Source organism: Balaenoptera physalus (assembly GCF_965194825.1).
Source record: "Balaenoptera physalus genome assembly, chromosome: 17".
Lineage (NCBI taxonomy): Eukaryota > Metazoa > Chordata > Mammalia > Artiodactyla > Balaenopteridae > Balaenoptera > Balaenoptera physalus.
The window spans coordinates 66,498,928-66,521,557 of NC_138895.1; the positions used below are offsets into that span (position 1 = coordinate 66,498,928).

The 22,630-nt window shown below is 42.3% G+C and overlaps 1 protein-coding gene across 9 annotated transcripts in view; it reads right to left on the bottom strand.

Moving 5' to 3' along the window:
- ENPP2 (ectonucleotide pyrophosphatase/phosphodiesterase 2) overlaps positions 1-22,109 on the bottom strand; it is a 105,646-nt gene extending 83,537 nt beyond the window's left edge. For 3 of the 9 annotated variants that reach the window (XM_082433153.1, XM_082433159.1, XM_082433158.1), the window contains exon 1: positions 20,869-22,107. In XM_082433153.1, the coding sequence (XP_082289279.1) occupies positions 20,869-21,105 (237 nt within the window). In that variant the 5' untranslated portion in view covers positions 21,106-22,107. The other 6 variants (XM_082433157.1, XM_082433152.1, XM_082433162.1 and 3 more) reach the window with 4 other exon arrangements.
- Positions 22,110-22,630: the final 521 nt, after the last annotated feature.

Below are 22,630 nucleotides of genomic sequence, written 5' to 3' on the forward strand. Positions count from 1 at the left end.
TTCTCAACTGATGAGTGGACAAACAAAATTTGGTAAATCTATACAATTAAATGTTATTCAGCTATGAAAAAGAATGAAGTCCTGATACATGCTAAAACATGGATGAACCTTGGAAACATCATGCTAAGTGAAAAAAGCCAGACACAGAGGCCACATACTGTATGATTCCATTTATATGAACTACCTAGAATAGGCAAATCCATAGAGAAAGAAAGTAGATTAGTGGTTGTCAGGTGATGTGGAAGTGACTGCTTTTGGATATGAAGTTTTGTTTTGGAGTGTTGAAAATGTTCTAAAATTACATTATGGTGGTGTTTGCACATCTCTGTGAGTGTATTAAAAACCACCGAAATGTTCAGTTTAAAAGGATGGATTTTATGGTTTATAAATTATATCTCAAAAAATGCTGCTAAAATAAAAGAGAGCTAGTGAGATTATTCCCACAGTGAAGCAAATTCCAAAGCATCTGGACCCAGAGAAAAGGAATATTAATCCTGATCTGCAGCTTGGGTCAGTGCCTTCAAAGCTGTCTCCAGAGTCACCTCAGTTACCCTCCAAACCTGATAATTAACAGGAAAACTGAAGCGTTTTGAGTTGTGGTGTGGACCTATTTTAACTAGCCCCGATGTGTGATGAAACCCTCTACTTCCCTAAAAATAGGAGGATTTCCTGGGACGCCTTTAGAGCACTTCAGGGTCTCTGCCATTCTTCTTCATCAGTTTCCTGCTTCATTTTACTTTCAAATAAAGTAGCCTAAGAAGAAAACCTAGGGCACCGGAGCCCTGTCATTTCACCTACAGATCTCAAGGGGTTTGAATTTAATGGCAACAAACTGTAACCAGAGTCTGTGAGACAGTTGTGGGGATTTAAGAACAATGACTTGGAACAACATGGATGGTCCTTGAGGGCATTATGCTAAGTGAAATAAAGTCGGACAGAGAAAGACATATACTGTATGTTCTCACTTATAGGAGGAACCTAAAAAAAAAAAAAAAGAGCTCAAAGATACAGAGAACAGATTGATGGTTTCCAGAGGTGGGGGGTTGGGGAGGGCAAAATGGATGAAGGGGGGTTAAAAGGTACAAGCTTCCTGTTATAAAATAAATAAGTCATGGGGATGTAACATACAGCATGGTGACTGTAGTTAATAATACTGCATTGCAGATTTGAAAGTTGCTGAGAGAGTAGATCTTAAAAGTTTTCATTACGAGAAAAAATTTTTGTAACTATGTGTGGTGATGGATCTTAACTAGAGTTACTATGGTGATTATTTCTCAATATATACAAATATCGAATCATTGTTATACACCTGAAATGACTATAATATGATATGTTGATTACACCTCATTAAAAAAAAAAGTCTTAACATTTGAAGAACAATTTCTTTAAAAAAAAAAAAAAGAGGGCTATGAGTTAGAAGAATTAAGGCTCACTCACTCTTCCCACTTTGCAATCAATAAAACTGAAATGCTGCTTGTAGGCAAGGTCACAGAGCTGAAGTAGCTCTGGTTGGGAGATCAGGACAGCTCAGGACTGGGTGAAGGAAAAGGGAAAAGCAAGTATGCATGAGTGGTACAATACCTGGCATGGAGCAGACACCCCCTAAGTGCTAGTATTTAGTAAGCGCCTGCCTTTTGCCCAGCAACATAACTAGAGATATTTTTATATATTGCCTTATTTAACCTCATAAAGCCCTTCAGAGTATTATCACTGTCAACAAGCTCAAATTGGGCAACTTGCCCAAGTTCAAGTACATATTAAGTGGGGGAGTCCTCTTTTCTCCATGATTTCCCAATGAAAATTACAAAACTAGCAAGATCTAAAAGGAATGGGAATTTCAACTATTTTCTAGAAGAAACATGATTCTATTAAAAGCAGAGAATCTGATAAATGTTTGATAAGTCTTGATGCTTGATAATGTTTCCTATTTCAGAACATATCAGAAGCCACAGATTAACTTCTATTCTAGACTGACCCCAAAAAAAGAATCAGTTGGTAATGAGGAAGTGATCAGAGCCATGGGCATCATAACCGTGCCATTTCAAAGTTCCTAAGGGATCAAAGAGAATGCAGGTTATTGTCAGACAATGGCTCTAAATTTTGGAGTGTGAGAGTTTTACAAATTCATATAGTGTTGATTCAACACAGATTTAGTAAGCGTTCCCTATAATATAACCTAATGCTTAGTGAAAGCTTACTCTGTGCCAAGTACCACGTAGTATCAGGGATATTGAGGTAAAAAGCATGTTTTAATCGGAAGAAATGGAAGTCAACTGTTTGTTAAACACACTCCGGTGAGTTCCATCGTAGAGGTATGCAAGGGTTATGTGTGGAAGAGACTGAGAACTGGCTCCTTCAATCTCTACTCCACCCCACTTCCAGGGACCCCTCCTGTCTTGCAGGCTTTTTGTAGGATGAGTTATAGATACAGTTTATAGACTCTGCCAGTTTTGCTGCTGAGATTGTCTTTATGTACATGTGATTTGGACAGCAGAATTAAGACAGGATCTCTCTTCCAGCCTCTTTCAGCTGTTTGTCTGTGCAAATAAGACTGTGGAAGTGGAAGGTTTTCTGAAACATTATTTCAGTGTCCATTCTCCAGCTTCCTATGCCCTAGGAGACATCTGCGGGGGTGACAGAGGTGGTAGCTTCTTGATTCCTGAATCATGGATCCAGGGTATGTTCTTGAACACAATATTCCAGCAACAGCTAGCTGCCACGTACTACGTACCATGGACTGAATCGAAATTCAAAACTATCTTGACAGGTTGAAGTCAAAAGATTTTAGAAAAAATAGAGAGAGAGCCAGATCAATCTGTCTGGGGTAAGATTCTTGAAATAGAATACAAAATTCAGTTATAAAACTTCACACTATGAGAGACCAGAACTGAAAACAATCCTTGTAAAAGAAAGCTGGGAATTTGTGTTACCTGCAAGTTCTATAGGAGCCTATGCTTGACCACAACTCTAAATGACCTCATTTTACCTTAGGCTCCTCTAATAGACAACTACCGCTCAGATCCAGGAGAGAAAAGTTCAGCTGAGCCTGGCACCGCGTGGACTCTGTCCGGACTGTTTTCATTTCTGGGTGTCTCATTTAAGTGACCACTTGTTTTAGGTCACTACAAAAGCAGACAGCACTGACAGAGGCATGACCAAGATGACGAGCAGTCCCTATTACCCAATCCATTTATTAATTCATTCATCTATTTGTTTATTTATTCAACAAACTTTTATGGAGCACTTTGAATGTATCTAGCACTGGAAATGCAAAGTGAACAAAACGAAACTTCTGCCTCATGGATCTCACATGCTAGTGGGAGAGAAATATAATAATGTCAGGTAATTAATAAATGATCAGGAAGACAAAGCAGAGCAGGGAACAGAGAGTAATGGGAGGAGTTATTTTCAATTGGGTGGTAACAAAGGTCTCTCTGGAGAGATGACCTCTGAACAAAAATCTGGATGGAGTGAGGGAAGAACCAGGTGTCTCTTGGGAGAAATAGCAGGTGGGAAGGCTCTGAGGTAGGGACAGCTCAGTGTGCTCAGGAAGGCCCGTGTGGCTGGAGTGGAGTGAAAGATGGGGCAGCAATTTCAGAGGACATCAGAGACTGGGTCAGGTGCTGGTCTATGTAGGACCACCCAGGTCACAGTGAGCCTCTATGTTTCATTTTGGGTGTGCTGAGAAGCTACTGGAGAGATCTGAGTCAGGCAGTGACATGATCCGATTTCTGTTTCAGAAGGCTCACTCTGACTAATATTTAGAGATGGATATCTAATGGGCTCCCCTCATGGCCCATGGTTGAGGAACCTGCGACCATGCCTCCCGGGTGCCTTGCATGGATGATGGGAGAAGGTGGGTGTGGTTGTCTTCCTCAGATATTTGAAGGGCATTGCACTTCCTTGAGCAAAACTAGAAGGTACAGAGAAGCATGTTTCATCTCATAATAAAACGAACTTTCTAGCCAGCCGTGCTGCCAGAGTTCTCTTATAAAAGATGAACTCATGGTTATTATTCAAGAAAAGGCTGGTCTTATAAAGTATCTAAATTCAAAGGAAGATGGGCTATACAACATTTATGGTCCTTTCCAACTCTAGGCATCTATTATTTTTCTCTCTTCTTAAAACTCTCTTAGGGAGCTGAGTTCTCTCTCTCTCTATAATGACCAGCCAAGAGCTACTCAATTAAATTAAATAACCAGAACTTGGTTTTATTTTTCCTGAGTAAATCCAAAGGAAAGGTAAGGATCCTATACACACCTTGTTCTTACTATTTCATTTCCTGAAGGAAATATACATATAGATATAGATAGGTATAGACAGATATATAATACCTATGGCATGCGCAATGTAATTTATGCTAATTAAAGGGAACATTGTCAGGAGTGGGCTAAGAAAAGGAGGAACACCTTTCACAAAATCATTTGATGGACTTAAGAGATGAAGCAATCTACTTCTGGATGGATCTAGAAGACAGGCATAAGACAAGCTGACCTTATAGCGCCTCTAGCAGCCTTATAGGTCTCTTACAATCCTTTGTAAACAGGGAGCCACTGAAAAGTTGAAATCCGATAACCCCAGCTTGCCACTAGAGTATTATGCAAGAGAATGCATAAGTCCTGGACCTTCCGTTGTCCCTCTAAGCTTCTGTTACTCTTATGAGAGATGTTATACAACTTGCTAATTACGAAAATCCTGGGCTCTCAGGCTTGGTTAGAGTCATGACTCTAGCTCGCTAGCTGTGTGGCTTTGACTAAGTTAGAAAACCTCCCTAGACCTCCACCTCCTCATATGTAAAATGGGAAGAATCCCCGTACCTTCTCATAGGGTTACTGCAGAATTAAGCAAAATCATCCACGTAATGTTCATTGTTAATAATAACAGCTACCATCTATTGAGCCCCTAGAATTGCCGGACATTGTACAGGAATGAACTCACTGAATTCTCTCAGTCGTGCAAAGTACATATTGGTTTCTCTTTTTGACAGAGGCTCACAGAAGTTTGAGTAATTTGCCCAAGTTCACACAAGTTCATTCAAACTCAGGTCTGCCTAACCAGAATCCAGCTTCTAAGTATTTCTTGCTATATAGTCCACTATGTTATATTTTGTTTTATTTTTTTTAAAAGAAATTCCTCTAATCTCACACTTGAAGGGCAGTTGAGAGTTTCTTTTCCTAGTGCCTTTAACAATTCAGAAACAGAACAGAATTTGTCAAGGACAGATTCTCACTTTGGCACCAACTACAGGTTGGGGCCATTTACCAGTGTACTATTTTTGTGTCATCTGACTGAAGCAGCTGCTTTTACATGCCTTCTAGGTTTGGAGCTGGGTAAGTCTCAGTCAGAGACTTATAGCCTATGGTCCCATGTGACAAAACATTTTGCTAAAGATGCTATTTTCTCCTTTTCCCAGACTTTCCTCCCTTTCTGCAGCTGTTTCCCCTTCTTCTTGAGAATTGATAAAAATTCTGAAACTCTTATTTTTACAGTTAATCTCATGTGACCTTACTATTGACAGTGACCCAGTTGTTTCTCCCAGCTACAACACAGTTGATAAGATGCCAGTGTTAAGAACAAAGATCACCACCTGACGGAGCCGGGAGCAATCTTTCTATATTGGGTCCTGGCCTGGCACGCACCATATTCTACCCCTAGTAACGACACTAAGCACAAGGACAGCTCCCGTCTGCTGGGAGCCTACGACTTGCTAAATATTTAACCTAGGAGTTAGCATTCATTCACTTGCTCATCCATTTACACAGTAAATATTTTATTGAGAGCATATTATGTTCCAGGCATTGTATTTAGGCACAAACAACACCAGCAGTTAACAGAAGAACCCAGATTCTTGCTGGAGCTTACATTTTTTTGGATGGAAAAAGACATAAAATATACAAATATGTCAACGAGTGATAAGAGCTATGAATAAAGAGAATAAAAAAGGATGGTAAGAGTGATGAGAGAATGCAGTTAGCTCTTGAACTACACACATAAGGCCATTAGAATTATCCTATTTTACAGACGAAGATTTGAATAGTTTGCCCAAAGTCACTCAATGTTAGAACAGAATTTGCCATATTCTGATACTAACAGTAATAAATACAGCAACAGTGATTAATAGTCACCGTCTATTAAGGTAGTTATACAATGGCATGAAGTAGTTATAAAATCCCATTTTATGAGTGAAGAAACCAAGACTCAGAAAGATTAAATAATTTCCTCAAGACTACATGGTAATGATGGAGAAAACCCAGACTGAATGGTTCCAATTCCTGATTTTGTCACCACACCTTGCCTCCTGGGTTGAGTTTGTTTTGTCAGAATTTCTTCCTACTAAACTGAGAGTTCCTTGAGGACAGGAATTGCCTCTCCATCATCTCCTGAAAGTTCCACAACATCTGGCATAGAAAGTGTTGAACTTTCTCCATCTGGACCAGCCACATTCCCCAAACAGACAGAACTCTAAATACCCAAGAAATATGGCTGCCAATTCTAACATTCAGACGTCCTCAACCTCCCTTGGCAGTGAGTTGCAGTGTGTAATTAGCACTGCAGGCAATATTACCCTTGAACCCCAGAGTGCCAAATGACATTCAGAGTTCACAGTGCAATGGCAACCTGCTAGCATTAGCCTACCCTCCCCAAAATACCCATCTTCCCAAGTGGACTTATGACCTGGACACACTTGTTTGCCTCTTTATTAGACTTGTGTTTGTCTAGGAATGAAAGGAATAAACAAGTGGGATGCACATGCCTTGCATTTTAATGAGGGCCAGGATCCTTTGGAGCAAAGAGGGCATTGTGATGCATTTGAAGAGCATTCGGACTCTGGCCGCATCGCCCCAAGTCCGGGCTAACAATGCTTTCCTCAACATTCCTTGGCGTTGGTCACAGCTGTGCTTTGCACTCGCATACACATCGTGGCTAACCCATGGTAAATGATCAGATTGGGTGAAGGATGAATGATCTCTCTCCTTACTGTTGTTCAAGTTGCTTCATGGGAGGACAACGCAGCTAAATGTAAGCATTTTGGGAGCAAGTATAATTCTTTCTGGGTTAAGATTTAGTGAAGAGTGGAGAATTCTCAAAGTCAGGCAAACCTAGGTTCAAACTTCAGGGCTGCCGCTCACTAGCTGGTTGAGTCTGGAGACGACTCATCAGACTTTTCTGCTCTCACCGAGCCTTCAGTTCTCAGCTCAGAGAGAGGCCTTCCTGACCCCAGCCACACCCCTCACACACACACACATGTCATTATTCTCTTCCTCCCCAATCTTTATGCCTTGCAATACTTACTCTGTAATAGGGAAGAACCTTCGTATTCTATTACAAGTTAATCACTAAAGGGATGTTGCCTATAAGCTTTAATTATACATAATGGCCCGTCGCTGGGAACCCTGCTTCCCAGGTAATGAGCATTAAGCTAAAATACCTTTGTTTAACTCACAGGAAACATCCTGACCGGGCCCACCTGTGCACGATTGCAGGCAGGAAGAAATGAACACATCCCCTCTGGAGGCTGATGGGAACCAGGAAGTGTTTGACTTTAGTCCCTCCCCTTTTAGTATAAAAGGAACCTGAATTCTAACTCAGGTAAGATGGTTGTTTGGGGCACGAGCTCACCATCTTCTTGGTTTGCTGGCTTTCTGAATAAAGTCATTCTTCCTTGCCCCAGCAACTCGTCTCTCAATTATCAGCCTGTTGTGTGGCGAGCGGTATGAGCTTAGACTCGGTAACAACTTCTGGCATGTGTGCCTCTCCCACTAGACTGTAAACTCCACGAGATTAGAAACCAAGTCTTTGCCTCTTCTCATTTATCCCCAGAGTCTGGCACAGTGCCTGGCACACAGAGACATTCAATTAATGTTGGTTCAATGAATTAACAAAGGAAGAAGATTGTGAAGAGAGAGGAAGGGAAATGTAACCAGAGTGTGGAGGATTGAGACAGAGGAGAAAAGGGATGAGGCAACTGTCCTGCAGCTTTGTTCTCTGTAAAATGGCAGCAGGGTTGCTGGAGCCTTCTCCCTCCACCTCCAAGGCCAGAGCTCTCAAGAATTTTCTAGATCCTAGAGGATGGCTAAGCCAACCCTAGAAAAATAATGCTACTTTCTTTGCTCCCGTTTCCATGCACCCCAGGCACTCTAGGAAATTGCAAAACCCTGCTGATAATGGCTATGCATGCTCATGCCACTTCACTTTTGCAACGCAAAGTCTCCAGGAGTCTTGGCCATGTTTTTAATTACTACATATTGACTTAGCCCTTGAATGGTTTATACACAATATCGCAAATTTTTCCAGTCTTTTCAAGTCTTCCAATTCCATCACTCTCAGGGAACAACTTTTATCTCCTAATCTCATCAAAAGATCAAGGCTATTCTAATATATTTAACAGGTTCTACATACAGATTTTATTCATAGTGACTCCATACACAAAATATGCTTTGGAGGGTGAGGAATACTGGTAAAAACTGATTTTTTTTTCTAGTTTTTGCCTAAGGATTAAATTATAGATTGAGGTGTTTCTGAGGACAATTGCCTGTCTTGTGCTATTTAAGAAGGTCATTCTCTGGCAGCCTGGCTATATTTTTAGTCAATTTGGAGCCACTGGGGGTGGATATTAGGGCTATAAATATCAGAGGTAATAGTAATAAGGGGTTTAAGGTCCAGTGAGTACTGGATGAACATCCTGTAACATCTCACAGCACGGCTTCCCAAGGCAAACACGGCCAACCAAGGACTAAAAGACACTCTCAGAACAAAGACATCTCTTACAAGCTCACCTCAGAGATATTACGGGTTTGGTTCCAGACCACTGCAATAAATCAAATACCGCAATAAAGCAAGTCACGCAAATGTTTTAGTTTCCCAGTGCATATAAAAATGATGTTTACACTATCTTGTAGTCTATTAAGTGTGCAATAGCATTGTGTCTAAAAATCAGTGTACATAATTTAAAAATACATTATTGCTAATAAATGCTGTTGTCTGAGCCATCAGCAAGTCGCAATCTTTTGGCAACAGTCGCATCAAAGATCACTGATCACAGATCACATAACAAATATAATAATAATGAAAAAGTCTGAACTACTGCAAGAATTACCAAAATGTGACAGAGACACAAAGTGAGCCAATGCTGCTGGAGAAGTGGTGCCCATTGACTTGTTTCACGCAGGGTTGCTACAAACATTTTGTCTGTAAAGAAAAACGGAGGACAGTATCTGCGAAGCACAGTGAAGCAAATAAAATGAGATATGCCTGTATAAAGAAGCCAGACAAGCATCTTTCCTTGCGGTGATCTGACAAGCAGGGGCCACTGTGCTCTCTGAGCTTCCTGCCTGAGCTGTTCTGTCAACCAACCACGGCAGATGTTCCCAACTTTTCCAAACTCTTTATTTTACCCTTGCTTTGAAATAGTCATTTGAAATAAAAATAATAAATGCCTAGTGGACCACTAGGCAAATGCTCTTCCCGTTTTTTTAGACATCGTCTCATTTAACCCCAGTAACAATCACACATACAGGAATTATCATCATCTGTAATTCACAAGGGTGGAAACTGAGATACAGAGAAAGTAAGTGGTAGAGCTGGGGCTTAAGCAGTGTGGCTCCAGCGCCTGGATGCCTAACCACGACCCCATTCCTTCTGCCTTATCTTTGAGATGGACAGTATTCAATCAGAAATCAGAAATCAGTTTCTCCATTATTAAACCCATTTAGGAGAAATGTAATTGACCATCAGCCTTAGGGTCAGCTGTAGTCAGAAGTTTGGGAATTCAACAGACCTTAGTTTGAACTCTAAGAGCTGCGAGAACGTACCCAGTTTTTTAAACCCTGTGGGCCTTCATGTTTTCATTCTAAAAATGGGAATATAGGTAACTCCTTCAAAGGGTGGTTTTGAGCAAGTGTAGGCAAACTTTTCTTTCAAGGGGCCAAATAAGAAGTATTTTAGGTCTTGTGGGCCATACAACAATCTCCTATCACATCTACACAACTTGCTGTTGGAGCATGAAAGCAGCCACAAGCTATACAGAAACAAACGAGGTGGCTGTGTTTCAACAAAACTTTATTTACAAAATAGGCAGTGACCGGATCTGGCCTACAGGCTACAGTACTCCGACCTCTGATTTTGAGGATTACATGAGATAATGCATGTGCTTTGCATGATCCCTGGAATACAAGTCATCAAAAATGGTAATAAAATTATGGTTTCAGCATGAGATGACGGTGCTTTCAAGTTGGGTCAAAAAAATCCCAACCAAAATCAAGGAAATTTAACATTTTCAGGAACCTCTGAAGTCTTACTTGTGTAAATGTAAAACTTTCATAACTTTTAAAATATTGACAAATTATCAACACTCTACCCCCAATATAACCTTATAGATAGGGTTGCCAGAGACAATACTTTTTTAGTATTTTCAATATCGGGGACATAATTGTACTAAAAAAGTATTTCTTGTTTATTTGCAATTGAAATTAAACTGGGGCATCCTGGAGGTTTTATTGTTGTTGTCTATTTTGGTTCCCTTGCCTGTTTTTCCCTAAATCTGATGACCCTACCTACAGACCTCTGTGATTCCACAATTTGGGAACCACTGGTTTTATCACATAACAAGAATAGCCCAACACAAGCAACATTTTGTTCTTTCAGGGAGGGAAAGAATTACATTCTTATGGAATTATCCCTAAGGTTCAAAACTAATAAGTCCCCTGGGTAGAAGCCACTGAAACACTATGAGACAACCAGTGCTCTGTGTTCACGGGTGCCAAGAACAAGCTTAGGTCACCCAAGGAAAAAGTGCAATAATCTTGCATTTGTTCCTGCTGATTAAAGTCAAGCAGCTTCCTCGAAATTGCTTGGCGGCCCTCATGTCACTATGTTGAATTAATATCTGAGCAGAATTAATGATGGAAAAACTCAATTATATCCAACACATCCAAAGTTTTGCAGTTGGATTTGTCAGTAATCAAACTGTGTCCTGAGAAAGCCCATTTTGTCAGTAAACAAAGCTTCTGTGTGGAGAAGAAATATTCTGTGCACATAAACATGGGTGCCTAAATTCCGGATAAATATTTGATAATGAGGACGTGGATGGAGTAGGTGCCTTCAGCCATCAGAGATCTTCCAACAAGTAGGATTATAAAATCATTCTCAGGGGATTTAGGGGAAAGAAAAAAAACGAGAAATCTGGCTCAGCGTGCCACAAACATGTCTTTCAAATTTTAAAGAAGGAAGATGATATTTGACATGTCCATGAAGGTGAAAAGCATTGTGTTTTCATTAAAGTAGTGTGGCATTTAGTATCCAAAAGCGAATATTTGAGTTTCAGGTCTACCTCTTCCAAGCTTTGCAACTTTGAATAATTCACTTAGTCTCTCTGAGCCTCTGTTTCCTATCCCTAATGGGCATTCTTACAGAGACGTAAGAATGCCCATCTCTTAGGCTTTGATCAGGGTCAAAGGAGATCATGGTAATGAAAATGTTTGCTAACTGAAACAGCAATATATCGTCAGCTGTCATTCCTAGGGACAACACCATAATCTCTGGTGACCAAAGAGCAAAATAATGTTGTATTGCGACCAGCTGAAGCCACGCTAAGGGAATTATGCTCTCATGAAATCTGTATTAATTCAAATCTGTATTAAGCCATAAGCAAGTATCACAAACTGGATGGCTTAAATAACAGAAATGTATTGTCTCTCAGTGCTGGAGGCTTAGATGTCCAAAATCAAGGTGTCAGAAGGGTTGGTTCCTTCTGAGGGCTGTGAGGGAGGGAACTGTTCCAGGCCCCTTTTCTTGGCTTCATAGATGGCCGTCTTCTCTCCGTGTCTCTTCCCATCATCTTCTTCCATGTCTCTGTGTCGAATTTCCCCTTTTTATAAGGACACCAGTCATATTGGATTAGGGCCCACCCTGATGACCTCACTCTACTTTGATTACCTCTGTAAAGACCCTATGATGGTTAATTGTTACGTGTTGATGTGTTTGGGCTAAGGGATGCCGCTATAGCTGCCAAAACATTTCTGGGGGTGTCGGAGGGGTGTTTCTGGAAGTGACTAGCGTTTGAATTGATTGAGTAAAGAAGATCACCCTGGGGACTTCCCTGGTGGTCAAGTGGTTAACAATCTGCCTTCCAATGCAGAGGATGTGTGTTCCATCCCTGGTCGGGGAACTGAGATTCCACAGGCCGCGGGGCAACTAAGCCTGCCCGCCACAACTATTGAGCTCACACACCTCAGTGAGACAGCCCACCTGCCACAAACTACAAGCCGGGGCGCTCTGGCACTCTCGCGCCACAACTAGAGAGAGAAAACCTGCACGCCACTAGAGAGAAGCCTGTGCACCACAACGAAGAAACTGTGCACTGTAACGAAAGATCCCACACGCCTCAACAAAGATCCCGTGTGCCGCAACTAAGTCCCGACGCATCCAAAAAAATAAGGAAAGTAAATAAAATAAATAAATTTTTTTTAAAAATCACCCTCAACAAGGCTGGTGAGCACCATCCAATCCCCTGAGGGCTTGAGTCGAACAAAAAGATGGAGGAAGAGTGAATTTTCTCTTTTTGCTTGAGTTGGGACATCCATCTCCTTCTGCCCTCAATATCAGTGCTCCTGATTCTCAAACCTTTGGACTCAGACTGGGACTTACACCACTAACCCTGCAATTCTTTGGACTCAAAGTGAATTACACCACCAGTTTTCCTGGTTCTCCAGCTTGCAGACAACACATCAATGGTCTTCTCAGCCTCCATACTCGTGTGAGCCAATTCCTATTATAAATCTCTCTCTCACTCCATATACATATATCTGTATATAGATATATGTATATAGTTGACCCTTGAACAACTCAAGGGTTGGGTGCTGACCTTCAGAGCAGTCGAAAACCTTTGTATAACTTTATAGTCGGCCTTCTGTACCCACAGTTCCTCACCTATGGATTCAACCAGCCTCAGATTGAGTAGAAATGTAGTACATATTTATTGAAAACAATCCACATATAAGTGGACCCATACAGTTCAAACCTGTGTTGTTCAAGGGTCAAGTGTATATCCTATTGATCCTGTTTCTCTGGAGAACCCTGACTAATATGGAACTTATCTCCAAATAAGATCGCATTTAAAGGTATTGGGGGTTAGGACTTCAAGGAGTGGGGGATAGACACAAATCAACGCATGACAAGATCTTTCATTTATTTTGTTAAAAAGTCACCAAACTGATTCACAGTGTTTCCCAACCAAGGCCTGCTTCTCAGATGAAACATTTCACTCTACTATGGAGACCTACCTGCTCCTTGAGTGTCTAAGAAGATGAATTATTTACTTTAGAATAAAGATCTAAGGCCATGGCCACGTATCTCCTCCAGACACCAGAACATTAGGCAGTGTCTCTCTTTTCAGAGAATTCTCTTTATCCTGCAACATACATGTCATCACTTTTCCTTACATTTAGCTTGGAAACAAAAACTTGTCACCCTGATACAGTCACTGAAGTTTTTAGATTTCAAACTCAATTCATTGTTCAAGAAATGTATTCACTTGTTATCTCTCACTTCTGCATTAGCCCACAGATTGTTGATACATTTTCAAATCAGATACCTTCATGAAATTAGAGAATTAGTAAGTGGAGACACACACACACGCACACAAGTAATATCTCATATATAATAGATTTATATAACATAGAATAATAGTGAAGTTTTTAAAGTAAAATTAGACCTTTTTTAAACTCATGCTTTCTTAGCAACTCAATATCAGTTTTTGGTCAACTATCTTGCAATTTTAGAAAATGTAAATGTCCCATACAGATGGATATATGGGTACATGGCTGTATGTCTCAGAGGGTCATCAAAGCATTATTTGTAACATCAAAAGATAGAAACAACCTGATGTCCACCAGAAGTTAGTTAAACAAAGCATGAGACAGCCACAGAATGGAACACAATTCACCACTCCCCAAAGACCACGTTTTCGAAAAATATATAATGACATGGGGTAACACACTTGATATGTTTTAGTGAAAAGCAGGTTACAGAAGGATATGCATGATTCCAATTTTAAGACTACATGTGCATAAAAGAATATAGAAGGGATAGCCACTGACATGTTAACATGCTTATCTATAGGTGCTATGATTGTAGACAATTTTTTGTTTCTTCCTGGTACTTTCCTTAAATTTTTTCTACAAAATGCATGAATCACTTTAAAAATGAATATATGACTTTTTCTAATAAATGGGAATTTTCTTCTGAAACGTTATTGCCTTACACATTGTACCATTCATACCATTGGGTGACTATTTTTCACAGATCTTAGTCCTGGACTTCTAGGGGATAATAGGGGGAGATCAAATATTTATAAAAATAATTATGTACTTAGCACTTTAATGCAACCTACGATGTTATAAGAAGGCCTTGATGAAAAAGTATATTCTCAATGAAGTATACAGAATGCACAGAGGAGGAGTATTCCTGACATAGGAAATGGCGTAAGTAAACAAACATGCAGCAAAATGCCAGGTTTCCTCTGGGAGTAACAAAAACTTCAGTATGAGTTGTTTGTAAGGTTTCTAACAGAATGCCAGGAGATGAGGCAGGAATATTAAGTCAAGGGATGGATGATCATAAAATTTATTGTTCAAACTAGGGCCTTTTGAGAGTGAACGTTGAGTGCTCATAATAGCTACTAGGAGACACCAGGCATACACTAGGAATATACAGGGAAACCAGGACATAAGACTTCCCTACAAAGGGCTGGGTCACAGTGGGCCTTAAATGCCAGCCTAAGTAAGATATTTGAACTTCATACACACAATCTTGGAATCCTGGGGTTGGAAGGAAATGTCAATGCCCTCCAGCTTGGCCACCCCATCCCTGCCTCTCCAAATTTCCCAAGAATATTTAGCAAGCCTTTGTTTAAATATCTCTGTGACAAAGAATGCATTGCCTTGGAACAGCTCTGTTAGAAAATTCTTCATTGTATTGAGCTGAAATTTATCTCCCTGTATCTCCCACCCATTTGGCTCAGCACTGCCATCTCAGAGAGAAAAGCACAATACTAATCTCTCTTCCCATGGAGAGTGAAAGATGTAAAGACAGATAATATGGCTCTCTAGACTTTCTCCTTTGCAGGTTAAATGTCCTACAGACATCCTTCCTACAGCATCCCTGAAGTTTGTCACTATTTGCTTTGTATCTCCTAATTAGCTTTTAAAATGTTCCTCTCTTGTCATCTCCCTGCTACCATCTTCGTTGGAGCCACCATCCCTTCGTGCTTATACTATAACTCCTCCTATGTCGTTTCTCTCTCTCTCTCTCTCTCATTGACCATCCCTCCAACCCATTGTCCATATTGACCTTTCCAAAACACAAAACTGATTGTGACACTGCTTTGCTTACAACCTTCAATGGCTCCCTATTCTCCTCAGGATCAATTACAGCTTCAGAGCATGAAGTTCTAGCCCCGACCACCACTCTAGTCTCATCTCCCTCATCCCCTCTCCTCTGTGTGTGTATCCTTTCTCTCAGTTCCTTGCACAGGACTTTTGCCCTATGGAAGTTACTGTCACCTGCACTTGGAACCCTCTTCCCTATACCACCTGCGCCTTGATGACCCCTACTCAGCTTTTGGGTTTCAATTTAAACATCACTGCCTCCAGAAAGTCTACCCCAATTCCATTAAGTCTGGATTAAAAACCCCTTCTTAAGTGGTTCCGCAGGGACCTAAGCTTCCCCTATTATACAAGTAAAACAGTTAATTAAAATCACCTGCTTATTCATCTAACACCTTTACTATATTGTGAACTCTGTGAGAGCAGGTCTGCTCTTTTCAGCGCTGTTGTCATAAGTATCTAGCACAGTGATTGGCAAATAGTATGTATGTGTGTGTGTGTGTGTGTGTGTGTGTGTGTGTGTATATAATATATGTATGTGCTCAAAAAATGTGTTAATGTGTAGCACCTAGAACCAGATACAATTGTTCTAAATGTGGTCCGCATAATATAGATTAGAATGTCTATTGCCTTCCGTGTGCTATACTCCATACCTCTTTTAATAAAACCTAACGTTATTTTAGAAGAAACATCTCATGGTTGATTTTATTGTCAGTTTAAATCCCTAAACCTTAACTATATGAAGCCACCACTTCTGTCTTTAACTTTCCCTCTCTGTCTTTTCTCCCTCTCTCTCTCTCTCTCTCTCTCTCTCTCTGTCGCACACAACCAATAATTTGCAATTGATTTTTGGCAGCCATACATGATATATTTTATATCTATTTTTGCACACTGCTTCTAAAAATAAAAAGTCAAAGTATGCTACAACTTATTGATAACTTCTGGACTCCTAATCCTTATGCCTTTTCTCCGAGCAAATGTGATCAGTGTGCTATGCCTTCATGGATGTTAAGAATATTGAATAAAACAGGAATGAAGATGGACCCCAGTAGCATACCATCCTAAAGACGTCCATCTGTCAATCAGCTATTCTTTAGTAAATGCATTCAGTCATTAATCCGGCCCACATGCATGCTTCTAATCCAGAAGAATATCACAAGATCTGGGCCCTTCCTAAAATCAAGGTTTTTGAATTGATTAATGTTAAGTGAGTATCACCATGTTCCAGGTATTTTCACAAACTTTATTTTAGTCACCATTTCCAACACCTGTTATCCTTTTTAATAGATGATAAAACTGTCACTCAGAGAGAAAGTCACACAACTAGCAAGTGCCAAAGCAGGGACATGAGTCCAAGCCCTGTGACTCCAAATTCAATACCACACATTACACTGAGATCCTTTAAAAGAGAAAATATGCATTATTGGACTTATGTGGGCTCCTATTAATCACCACCTACTCTCCCAAATATCTGTTGAATGAATGAATTCTTTGATTCAAGATTCTTAACCCGAGGTTCATGACAACACAAGGGGGTCCAAGAGTAGGCTTGTATGAACCTCCTGAAAGTTTATGAAAAGTGCCATGTGTGTATATTGTGCATTTTTTCTGAGAAGAGTAATGTACATTTGAGTCTCAAAAGGACTGTGGCTCCAAACAAGAATAATCTGCAGTTTATCTAACTCTTCATCATCATTCACCTCTGTCTAGAGTTTCAAATGCACAAATTTCTTCAGAAAATCAAACTGAATTTTTTCATCTGTAGTCTCCAAAGCCTCCATCACTCTCTAGCAGCTCTTAGAGATCTCACTTGTTGGTCCCTTCTGAGCCTTCCTTCTGGTGTCAAAAGATGCCAGCTTGTATCTTTGATATCAGCTTATCAGAAGGCTCTCTTAAAAGTCCACCTACCTTGGTCTTCAACCTCTTTCCGGGCCAGGTACTATCCTGAAAATGATTCCTTCGCTTTCGCAAAGCCAAAGCAAAATTGCAAAAGGCTTTTCATGCAGCTTTTCCCAGGCTTGGTCAAGGTTGGGATAGATGTGGACAGCAAGAGGAGAAACCCACTGAGATGTGGATGGGAGAGGGAGCTGGTAGATCTGGAGACTTGGGGGATTATCTTAAGTACCCAGGAAGTCTAAAACCTTCTTTTGTTAAATAATTGGAAGACTACGCCTTTTCCTGATAATCAGGGTTGACTTTCATTCTTCATTCTTTACCATATTGTATTATACATTGTATCTCTGTCATCTTATTCAGTGCCTGGAGATCATAGTCATTGACAAGAATTGTACAAGAATTCACACAAACTTACTGAGCATCCTCATTGGGTCCAGGCTGTAGGCTCGAAGGATGCAGACAAACAGAGCTGATGCCTGCCCTCGAGGAGTCTACAGACCAGTGGCGGACAGACAAGTAAATAGATACTTGCAATAAAGAATGGTAAATGCTCTGCGAGAAGGAATAGAGGAAGCCCTGGGAGAAAAGGGGAGAGCCACCCACCCATTCTGGAGGAAGAGGAACAGTCTCCAGGAGAAAGTGGCTCTCAGCTGAGTCCTTAGGGAAAAATAGAAGTTAGACCTAAGAGAAGGACAAAGAGGAAAGTCATGTTTAGTAAATAGTTTAATGTGCCTAAATTTGCATACAACATGCATAAAGTGTGTATTAAAATGTGCATAAGATGGGAATAAAGACACAGACCTACTAGAGAATGGACTTGAGGATATGGGGAGGGGGAGGGGTGAGATGTGACAGGGTGAGAGAGTGTCATGGACATATATACACTACCAAATGTAAAATAGATAGCTAGTGGGAAGCAGCCGCATAGCACAGGGAGATCAGTTCGATGCTTTGTGACCACCTAGAGGGGTGGGATAGGGAGGGTGGGAGGGAGATGCAAGAGGGAAGAGATATGGGAACATATGTATATGTATAACTGATTCACTTTGTTATAAAGCAGAAACTAACACACCATTGTAAAGCAATTATACTCCAATAAAGATGTTTAAAAAAAATCTCAAAAAAATAAAATAAAATAAAATAAAATGTGCGTAATATGTGGAGAGGGAGTGACTGATGAGAGATAAAATGGTAGAGAAAGGCAAGTCCCAGAGAACCTGTGTACATCAACATTATTCTCAAAAGGAAAAAAATAGGAATCCACTGTAGACTTTTCAAAAGAGATCTGCATGATCATATTGCATTTTAGAAAGACCATTTGATACAGTATGGTGACAAGACAGGGGGCATGGGGATGGGCAGTACTGGCCTAAAATGAGACTAACAGAAAGTTGTGACCAGAATCAAATTTGGGGTGGTACTGACTTACACTAAAACAGTGGAAGCTGAGCTGGAGACACAGGTATGTGTATGAAATGCATTAAGCAGGGAGAGCAGATAGGACTAGGTGTCATGAATGAAAGAGAGGAGTGATGATTCTGTCTAGGATGATTCTGTCATGTCTGGCTTGGACAACTAGGGATGCCATTTGAGCAGTGAGAATAGAAAAGGAGGAGCAGGCCTGGGAGAGAAAGGGAGAAGACAAATTCAGTTTGAACATGTTGATTTGAAGGTGCTCCATGGAGATGCACCTTGAAGTGGAGATGCTCTATAGAAAAGGTTGGTGTTTAGGAGAAAGATCTGGATAGGCTATAGATTTGTCTGTAGTGGGTGAACCCATGGGGGTGGAAGAGGTTTCCTAAGGAGACTACTGGATGGAAGGGGAAGAGAGTCAAGGAACAGAGGGACACACCAACGCTGATGAAGGGAAGACCTTTAGAGGCATTAAATGAAACTCAAAAGGTCAGAGGGAAACCAGGGAAGCATAGTATCAAAGAATCCAGGACGGAGTTTAAAAAAAAAGAAAGAAAGAAAGAAAGAAAGAGAGGGATGGGGGGGATGACCAACAGTTCAAAATGACACAGAGAAGACTTGGGGAAGGTTGAACACAACACTCTCTGGTTTAGCTCCCAAGAGGTCTCTGGTGGCCCTGGCCAAGGTTTGTCTTCAGAAGGGAGGGCAGAAGCCATTGACTGTGGGTGAGCAAGTTACTGGGTAGTGAGGGCATTGAGATGGTGAATGTCACCCACTCGTTCAAGAAGGTTGGTGGGGCCGACTTCCCTGGTGGCTCAGTGGTTAAGAATCTGCCTGCCAATGCAGGAGACACCGGTTCAAGCCCTGGTCCGGGAAGATCCCACATGCCGGAGAGCAACTATTGAGCCTGTGGTCTAGAGCCTGCGAACCGCAACTGCTGAAGCCCGCATCGCGGGCACCGCAACGAAGAGTAGCCCTGGCTCTCTGCAACTAGAGAAAGCTCGAGTGCAGCAACCAAGACCCAATGCGGCCAAAAATTAAATTATTTATTTAAATAAAAAAACGTTTGGTGGGACGGTAAAGGAGAAACATTATTTTCAGCTAGAGAGGAAGTGCAGAAACTCAACACAAACATCGATTGACTGAAGTGAGGAAAACGTCCTATTCCCGGCAGACCCGGCTGGGTGAAAAATTCATAAACAAATGCCAGAACCGGCTTCCCTCTCTGCGTCCTGCTGAGCGCTAGAAAGGCTTTTGTTTTCATTGTCTTTATCAGTGAGAAACGGCTCGGTTCGGGGCTGAACCTGTTAAAATGAAACCAGAGTGTGTGGCAGGACAGCCATCGAAAGCCTTTGACCCACCGCTCGCACCTGAACGCCGGCTCTGCCCACTGCCCCTTCCGACCCTCCCCACCTGCCGTGTCTGCCCTGCGAGATTTCCGAGTCCGGAGCAGAAAGCACCCCTGCTCAGCTGAGACTCCGGGCTCCCTCAACTCTTCTCCAAAAACGAGCCAGATTCATCTGAAAGTCAGCTTGTTCAAATAGTGAAGTACAAAGGGCCGAGGGGCTGGCCGTGCCGCCGCCGGCTCTGTGCACGCGGGGCAGCGCCTTCCCTTTGTGGAGCCCCCGAGGGGACCCGGCCATGTGGAACGGGCTCCCTCCGTCAGCGAGATGTCTGCTGCCTTGGGAGTCAAGTGTAGGATCCCACAGCACGTTACTGAAGCAGATGGCTTGAAAAATCCCTATCCTCCCTGCAAAGCCCTGGTCCAACAGGTAATCAGCCAAACGCCGAGCCCTCTCGCGGCCCCGGAGGACCGAGCTCCCCGAACCCCGCGACCCGCTGCGCCCAGGGGAGCTCCCACTTGGCACAGGTTCCAGCCGCGGTGACCGGAGACTCGTCCACGGCCCCCTCTCTGCAGGGACTACCGGCTGGGTTTCCAGAAACGAGATACGTATTTACAAACCCAAACATTCCCTGGCAACCAAAGCTCGAAATGAGTTCCGCTCTGCATCTCGCGCGCCTGGAAATCGCTGCAGCTGAGTGCACGGGAACGCAGCCCAACGGGGACCGCTTTCCGGCACATCCGGAGGCCCTTTGCAAGGTTTCTCGGCTGACAGAACAGCAGCTGGGACCCGGGAGCCCGAGCAATGGAGGACGGGGAGAGGGAGGCGCCTACCGTACCCGCTCGGCGCGGCGGCTCATCGCTGCGGCCGTCTGGGCGCCTGCTCCGGCCCGGGCGCTGCGGACGCGGCCTCTGCTGTGAGCTCTGCCCCGGGACGGCTGCCTCGGGCTGCTCTTGTTTGCACTGGGCCGTTTGCTTTTGGGATTTCTCCAATGCAGATGTAGTCAGGGGGCCGCTGTCCCGGGGGACAATGATTCCATTGGAAGCTGGCCTTTGACAAGACTCACACATGACCTTTGACTAAAATGGCTTTGGGGAAGGAAAGTGACCGGAGGCTGAAGACCGGGCATCCAGGGCAGCCGTCCGCATTCCCACCCCCAACAGTGCCAAGTTAATTTTTCATCCCGTAATCTTTCAAGGAGAGTCTCTGTGAGGTTTGATTTGCCATTTCTCCCTCATTCTGCCGGATCCTTTATCCGGGGTTTCCGAAAGGATTTTGCTGCCGAAGTTTCCTGCCGTGTTGTTGATGAGTTCCCTGAATTAGCATTCCCAGGTTAAACGTGAGCAGTATATCGTATAAAGTCCTCTAACACTCTGGAAAATAATACCCCCATTTTTTTCCCCTGAAGCATGCTACAATTGACAAAGGGCTTGTGACAATCATGCTGTCACTTGGCCTCCCAAACAATGCCAGGAAGACTCTCCTATTACTGCCATTTTACACGTAAAGAAAAAGAAGCTCCAGAAAAATAAGATATTTGCCCAGTTACCCAACCAGAAAGTGAAATCTGAGTCTTCTCAATCACATTCTGTCCACATCCACAAACCACCCACCTCCCTGCTGGGTGACCCACCCCAGTAACTTAATTATAACACATAAGCACATGTTATAATGCATAATATACAGCAAGAGTAACTATAGAACACTTTAATATTTGAATTATAAAAGCGTTAGAAAGTGTTTTAAAATAATAGCTGTTTTGGTTAAGGATATCCACAGATACCTTGAGTTCATTGACTATGTTTTTTTTATTGTCTAATTTTTTCTCTTTACCAGCTGCTAAAAGAATGCTATGGGAACCAGACTGGCAACTCTGAGGTACTGGTACAAGCCTAGGGATTCCTGAGGCTGCTACGAGAGTCTGTCACTAGTCATGATCAGAGCCTTTTTCCCTCCTTTTTCTGGGTCCTTCCAGATGGCAAAATGCTAAATAGAAGGGGAAGAGGCTGTGGGATTGTAAAGAAAGCCGCTGTGAACAAGGAGGCAGCGTCCCAGAATTTTAGTGTGATGAGGAGAGCTGTGACGGGGGTCTGCGGAGATGCTCTAGAGATGCCTGGTCTGGCAAATGGCATCACTCTCATTTTTCCGCTTAGAGAAGGGGAAAGGGGGTGGTGATACACTCAGTCTGGGAGGATTGGAAGGAGTCGGCCAGGAGGAGAAGAGGAAGAAGGACATCACTGACTCATGCAACATCATGTCCAAAACCTGTCCTGATGCCTTTGGCAAACTGAAAATAGTTCCTGCAGACAAGAGCAGAGGGTGTGGGAGGCTGTGTCTAGAGAGGAGGGTGTGGGTTTGGACTCTGACCAGCCTCCTGTGTCACCTGAGGGAATTTGGACTTCATCCTGCGGAACCCAATGGGTTAATATAACTGGCTCCGGGTTACCAGCTCACAAGAAAAGGATGCAGGAGTCATATTCTGTTCTACAACAAGAAAAATATATCTATCAACCTGGCTTGGTGGTTATGGGCATTGGCTTCATCAGACAGATGCAGTTTCTTCTTCTTCTTCCTAGCTACAAAAATGCGAGCAAT